Source organism: Cephus cinctus, unplaced genomic scaffold, assembly GCF_000341935.2.
Source record: "Cephus cinctus unplaced genomic scaffold, Ccin1 Ccin1_scaffold0032, whole genome shotgun sequence".
NCBI classification, from domain to species: domain Eukaryota; kingdom Metazoa; phylum Arthropoda; class Insecta; order Hymenoptera; family Cephidae; genus Cephus; species Cephus cinctus.
The window spans coordinates 13464-21220 of record NW_014332778.1 but is presented as its reverse complement, the minus strand read 5'-3'; the positions used below and the strand labels follow the sequence as shown (position 1 = coordinate 21220).

Genomic DNA, 7757 nt, shown 5'->3' with positions numbered 1-7757 from the left:
AATTTCCCTATCATCCCCTTCATTTCCTCTTCCCCCCTCGCCAGCAAAACCAAGTCGTCCGCGTACGCTAACGAATATACCTTCCCGCCCCCGTGCAGCTCTACCCCTCCTCAACAACCCTTGGCCAGTTCCTCGTCCAAATCCGTCAACAACATAATAAACAACAAGGGGCTTAGCGGGCAGGGGTGCCCCTTTCACACCTTTCATTGTCCAAAACTTCTCCCCGTACTCCTCTCCCACCCTCACCCTTCCAACCGTCTCCTTTAATACCTCTTCACATCTTCCTACAAGTCCCTCTCTCGCCCCTCTATTCCTCATAGTCTACCCCAATTTCACCCTGTCCACCGAGTCGAACGCCGCCTTCATATCCACAAATAGTAGCACCAGATTACTATTTCTCTTCCTTATTTCCCTATTCACCAACCAATTTAATACATACACATTATCCATCGTTCCCATCCCTTCCGTAAATTCCGCTTGGCTCAGTGGTAGCATCCTTCCCTCCTCCACTTCCTTTTTCAATCTGTTACTCAACACCCCGGCGTACACCTTGTACAAAGTTTGCTTGAGCGTTACACCTCTATATTCCTCCACCGCCTCCCCATTTCCCTTCTTCACTACTGGCACCACTATCCCTTGCTTCCATCCTTCCGGCCATCCCTCTCCCTTTCGTATCTTCCAGCACATCTTCCATAAACTCTCCACAACATTTTCTCCTCCATATCTCCACACCTCACTTGGTGCTCCATCCTCGCCCGTCGCCTTCCCATCTTCCAATTCCCTCACCACCTTCCACACCTCCTGTATTGATAGCTCCTCCTTATCGTCATCCCACGTGTGCCTCTCTGTATTCCCCACTCGCCTCTCATCCACACCTCCTAGCCCCCTTTTAAAATGCTTGTCCCACACCTCCATTTTTATATTCTTGTTCGTCCCCTCCCTTCTTTTCCTCCCCCGGTTTATCACTACCCACGCTTAGCTTTCGGTCCGTATCCCATTTATCTCCATCTCCCACCTCCTAGCTTCTTCTTTTCTCTTTCCTTCACACATTCCTCTATACCTCCTCTTTTCTTCCTTGTCCCCTTTTCATTCTTTTCATCTCTCCTCCACTCTAGTAACTCCTTCTTGAGCCTCTCCTTTCCTTCTGTACATTCCTCGTCCCACCAACCCTTGCTCTGCACCCTTCTTTTCTCCTCCCCCGATTTCCTCACTGCTTTTCTTATCTGTCCTCCAAACTCTTTCCAACCATACACCACCTCTTCCTCCCCCCACCGCCAGTCCCCATACTCTTCCTTAAATTTACGCACTCCCTCCTCATTCCAGCACCCTTTCCCCACCCTCTCTCCCTTCCCCTCCCCTTCCTTCTTCCTGTGTCGCCCTCCTCTTCCCGCCTTCACCCCTAGCACCACCGGCATGTGATCCGAGTCCACTTTACATTCTAGTTCTAGCTTCTCTATTTTGTCCAGCGCCTTCTCCCCGACCACCACATAGTCAATCACTGATCTGCCCCTTCTCCCCATGTACGTCCATTCCCCTTCCTCATCCCCTTTTACTCCCCCGTTTAAGATCCCCCAACCTCTTTCCTTCAAGAACTGACACCATCTTACCCCCTCCTTCGTCACTACTCTATCCTTCGACTTCCTCTTGCAATCCTCCCTCCCGTCTTCCCCCAACAGCCACACCCCACCTTCCGACCCCGTTCTTACATTGAAGTCCCCCCCAATAACCACCCTCTCTTCCCTACCCTCCTCTTCCATCCACTTTGCCATCATATCCCTTTTCCTCTCCATATCCCCATTCACATACACCCCCACCACCCACCACCAGTAACTCCCCAACTTCACTTTCCATTCCATCCATCCTTCCTCACCTTTTTCAACCTTGCCTACATCTAATCCCTCCTTAACCCCCATTACAATCCCCCCCTTCGCTCTACCCCTCCTCTACTTCTTTTCGCATCCTGTACCTCCCACGTAAAGCCTCTTTTCCAGTGCTCTTTAATACCTTCCCACCCTTTCTCGTCCACCCACTTCTCCATTAATACCACCACTTCCCAACTTCTCAATCCCTCCCAAAACTCTTTATCCTTATTTTTTACTACCGCCACATTGCAAAAACCCGCCTTTAGCGTGTACTCTTTCCTTTTCCTTCTACTCCCCACTCCCCCTCTCCTTGTCCGGCACCCTCCTCGGTCTCCACCCGTCTATCTCCTTCTGCCTTTTTTTCCTATTCGTTTCCCTTCGTCCTTCTCCATCTATCCTCTACCTCGTCCCACACTTTCAACTCACTATCCACCCATATCTTCATACTATACCCCACCCTCACCCTCTTTCCTTTTCTTCTCTCCGCCTCCGCTTCTCTTTCTATCAGTCATTGTGCCCTTCGCTCCTTTTGTGTTAAGTCGTCCTCCAACCTCTCCTTTTCCCCTCTCAGCTTCACCTTTGCTTTCATCATCTCCATTTTCTTGTCTCTTCCTTCCAGCTCCACTAACACCATCCCTCTCCCTTCCCTGTTCACTCCACCAATTTCCTTCATCCCTTTTATCCCACCAACTACCCCTATCTTCATCCAAATCCTGTGTATTTCTCTCTCCCAGTTCGCCCCCCCCCTTTCCACTTCCTTCACCACCACGTTCTTCTTTCTCTTCTCTCTCTCATCTGTATCCATCCTTAGTTCCATTCCTCTTAACATCCTTTCCCCCTCCTCTACCTTTTCTTCTCCCCCCCCCCATTTCCTCTTCCCTCTTTTCCAACTCTACTATCCTATCAATCATCGCCTCCCTTTCCTCCTCTCACCTCTTTATCATCTCTTCCCTTTCCCTCCTCACCTCTCTCGTCATTTCCTCTATCCTTTTCTCCACTTTCTCCACTTTTTTCGTCACCACCCCCTCTAATTTCTTTTCTCCACCCTCTTTTCCAACTCTGCTATCCTGTCACTCCTCGCCTCCCTTTCCATCTCCCACCTCTTTCCCATCTCTTCCCTTTCCCTCTTCATTTCCCTCGCTATTTCCTCTATCTTTTTCTCCACTTTCCCCACTTCCTTCGTCACCACTCCCTCTAATTTCTTCCTCAGCAACCTCAACAATTCTTCTGTCCCCCTGTCCTCCCCCTTCTCCGGCGATCTTCCCACCAACTTACTCCTCTTAAACACATCATTCTCCTGCTCTACCTCCCCCCTTTCTTCCGTCTCTTCAAACTCTAATACTTTCCTCTTTCCCATCAGCAACTCCTCAATATTCCCCTCACTCCCTGCTCGCCCCCTCATCAGCCTCGCCTCATTTGTCGGTCTTCCCCTTCTGTTTTCCTCATAATCCTCTTTTCAACCATTCTCGTCCGCCATTCCCACTTAGTACTTAGTACCCTACCGGCCTCCACCGACCTTACCTTCCGCTGTTATCCCCCTCACTACCTTACCGGCCTTTTCCTACCTTACCTTAATCCTTTCCCTACTATACCTTCTTCTCCCGCGCCTGTCACTATCACCTAACCTCCAAAAATTCCCCGTCCCTACTGCCACCACCCTCACTTATTCCTTCACTCCCTTTACCCGCCTATTCTCTACCCCTCCACAACTCACCCTCCTGTATACTCACCCCCGCCTTCTCCCCCCTAACACCTCCACACACACTTCCAGCACCCTTTTCCTGTTCCTGGTCACGCACTCACTCTACACACCAGTCACCGGAAACGGAAGTCTCCAGTTAAACTAAAATAAAAAGTATTAATAATGGCGGTGATGTAACGTAGTGACTAGCTTAAAATTATTATTAATAATAACTATAGATATAGAAGTAATGTACATATATGATAAGTACAAAAATAATGATAAATAATGATCAATAAAAAAATTTACATATACAGGGTGTTCGTTACGAAACGCACTGTAGTAACATCGTTGCATTCCTTGTCAAATTCTAATGAATACGTATATTTTCATTTTCTATTTCATGTATCAAAATTTCGAGATAATCAGTGTTGAAGTTGCAGTAATGCGACCAATCAGAGCGCGTTTAAACGGAGCATAGATGACGTCGCAAGTCAGCCTGCAAGACCTGCTTACACTACGTCAATAACACTAACCAGGGAAGTATGTACACCAACTGGTGGTCACGAATTCGGATGAAAGTTATGAGGAATGTAATATAGCATCACGAGAGAAGGATGCTCAAGCCATGCAACCCAACGTTGAGTTATAAGCCGAAAAAAGCGATTTAAAATATGTGGCGTATCATGTGTACTAGTTCTGTTACGTTGAAATTTCAAGTGCGCCACAGCGCAAGGATAGAGTGCCAGACTACCACGCTGACGACACGCGTTCGATCCCTACCCGTAGACTATTGAATTTTTTTTTTCATTCATGCACGATATATAAATGTATTTGGAATATTATTATATCACGAATAATACAAATTAAATATAATTATAATATAACACACACGCACTCATGTGTATATAGGTATAATAATAATTTGTTCCAGAAAATGTATGGTCACAAAATAATTTGTCTTGAATATTACCATGAAAATAGTTCGGGTTACAGTAATATATTTTGCACCTTTTCTCGCCCTGCTAGTGACCTTGGCTATAGCACGCTTATACCTGATGTGAGCAGGGAGATCCCAACGACCCCAAAAATTCCGTTACGTACGGTCTGTTATATGCTACCTACAACTAGTTTGAACCAAACAGGCGACAGCGTCGATTGTCTCGTTGATGATATGTAAAATAATAATTATAAGTTATGAGATAATAAATGCTTTATACAAAATTTCGGTTTTTATTAATCATTTTGTGATCAATTATTTTTAACAAATATATACTATGACAAAGTATTTTATGTTGTGCATAAATGAAGAAAAAAATTTAATAGTCCACGGGCAGGGATCGAACGCGTGTCGTCAGCGTGGTCGTCTGGCACTCTATCCTTGCGCTGCGGCGCTACTTGAAATTTCAACGTAACACAACTAGTACACATGATACGCCACATATTTTAAATCGCTTTTTTCGGCTTATAACTCAACGTTGGGTCGTATGGCTTGAGCATCCCTCTCTCGTGATGCTATACTACATTCCTGATAACTTTCATCCGAATCCGTGACCCCCAGTTGGTGTACTTCCCTCGTAAGAGTATTGTCGTAGTGTCCCTGCTTACCTGCATGTAATTGAGTGAGATACAATCGCTCGCTGTAACGTCACTGAATTTCAGAAGGTACCCCTTATTCCTTATAATGTCTATTCCTTTATTGTGACAAGATAGTTGAACCAACGTATTACGTTTTGAGTGGTCCTGAAAAGGACCAATTTTGATCTACGCATGACCGAGCTTAGATCTGGACATGCTAATCTGCAACAATTACATACATTTTCTATGATAATGATTATTCTGAAACAGTAAATATTGTAGATTACGTAACATTGCTATCAGGATGTCACCGATTAGGATACCTAATTGCATATTCTTGCACTGCTTGTGTTTGGCTATCATTACATTGGGCTAACACCCAATACATGTTGCAATATTCTCTCACAGAATAATTACTCATAATGCGAACTGACTGTGCCCGCAATGTGAAGTGAAATAAGTTGTAATTTGAAAACAAGTCATTCGACCGTAGTAGACTCATTACTGTTTACAAATTATAATCTATTTCGCTTCATATTGCGGAGACAGTCAGTTCCATTTATGTTGTTTCGACTACAAGATCGCATTATGAGTGATTATTCTGTGAGATAATATTGCGTCATGTATTGGGTGTTAGCCCAATGTAATGGCAACCAAACACAAGCAGCTCAAGAATATGCAATTAGGTATCCTAATCGGCGGCATCCTGATAAAAATGTCATTCAACGTCTCAGGATCCGATTGGAGGAGACTGGATCGGTTTTATCCTTTCATGAACGTACAGGGCGTCTACAAAATGCAACAACCTCAATTGCTGAGGATTGTATCTTACAACGAGTGGAGGATAACCCTCAAGTAAGTATCCGGGAACTTAGTCGACAAAAAGGTTAAGTACGCATAAAATAGCCGTATACCTACTTCGTGTTTGAAGTCGCATATGAAATGTTATTTGCACGTGATTCGTTACAGCCCAGGAATAAGCAGAGTGCATCGCTTATTGCACAATTACGATATGCACCCATACCATTATACAAGGCTGCAGGAATTGAGGCCTGAAGATTATGGGCGCCGTTACCAATTCTGTCAATGGCTGCTCAATAGAACAGAAAGCGACCCAGAATTTGTAAGCAAAATTCTATGGATGGACGAGTCTTCATTTTCTCGTGAAGGAGTTTTCAATTTCCACAATCATCACATGTAGAATTATGAAAACCCCCATGTCACTCGTGATCGCGTTGGCCAAGTTCGCTGGTGTATCAATGTATGGGCTGGAATTGTCGGCAAAAAAGTTTTCGGTCCTTATATCTTGCCAGCAACTCTAAATGGATCCCGATATACAATTTTCCTTTCGGAGGTGCTCCCTGAGTTACTAGAAAACATACCACTTGACGTCCGCCGTACAATGTGGTTGCAACATGATGGCGCGCCTGCACACTACGCACGACCGGTTCGCGCGATATTAGATATCATGTTGGAAAATAAGTGGATTGGTAGAGGTGGTCCGGTGCCATGGCATCCACGATCCCCAGATTTAAATCCGCTAGATTTATTTTTTTGGGGATATTTAAAAGTAAGTTGAGTACTATTTGCCATTAACATAATTTACACTAACAATGTTACCTTAGGATCTCGTTTATCGAGTCAGGCCAAAAAGTCAAGAACATTTAGCGGCTTGACTGTCAGCAAGCATCGCCACAATGAATGAAACGATGCTGACGAATGCCCAAGCTAACTTACTTAAACGTTCAAGAGCATGTTTAAATGTGAATAGGGGCCATTTTGAACATCTGTTATAATTTATTCAAAGGTTGTACATATTCTACAATATTTACTGTTTCAGAATAATCATTATCATAGAAAATGTATGTGATTGTTGCAGATTAGCATCTCTAGATCCAAGCTCGGTCAACCGTAGATTGAAATCGGTCCTTTTCAGGACCACTCAAAACGTAATACGTTGGTACAACTATCTTGTCACATTAAAAGAATAGACATTATAAGGAATAAGGGGTACTTTCTGAAATTCAGTGACGTTACAGCGAGCGATTGTATCTCACTCAATTACATGCAGATAAACAGGGACACTACGACAATACTCCTAGTGTTATTGGCCTAGTGTAAGCAGTCTTGCAGGCTGACTCGCGACGTCATCTACGCTCCGTTTAAGCGCGCTCTGATTAGTCGCATTACTGCAACTTCAACCTTGATTATCTCGAAATTTTGATATATGAAATAAAAAATGAAAATATACGTATTCATTAGAAATTGACAAGGAATACAACGATGTTACTACATTGCGTTTCATAACGAACACTCTGTATATACATATTTTACGCTTTATAACTGGGGCGGGCGAGGAACCTCTGCAGCCCCCTACCTCAATATTTGCTCCCTATTATCGCAGAAGTAGGCTATACAGGCTATGCAGTCAGCGGGTGCATCACACACCGAGCACAGCGTACACATATTCCCACACGCAGGGCTATTGCGGGGTCAATCTGCAGGTAGTGCATTACATGCACTGTGTACCCTGCTCTGTCCTCGGCAGTCTGCGCGCACATGCACCCGTAGCACAGTTCCTCCTCCACGCCCCGCACATATAAGCACTCGAAAAAACACCGCCCTTCGTGGAAAGG

The 7757-nt window shown here is 44.6% G+C and overlaps 1 protein-coding gene across 1 annotated transcript; it reads right to left on the bottom strand.

The window, feature by feature from the left end:
- Positions 1 to 321: 321 nt before the first annotated feature.
- On the bottom strand, positions 322 to 915 carry LOC107268116. The gene has a single exon (XM_015740561.1). It carries the CDS (start codon positions 913 to 915, stop codon positions 322 to 324), a length of 594 nt encoding a protein of 197 aa, XP_015596047.1.
- Between the last annotated feature and the right edge of the window lie 6842 nt (positions 916 to 7757).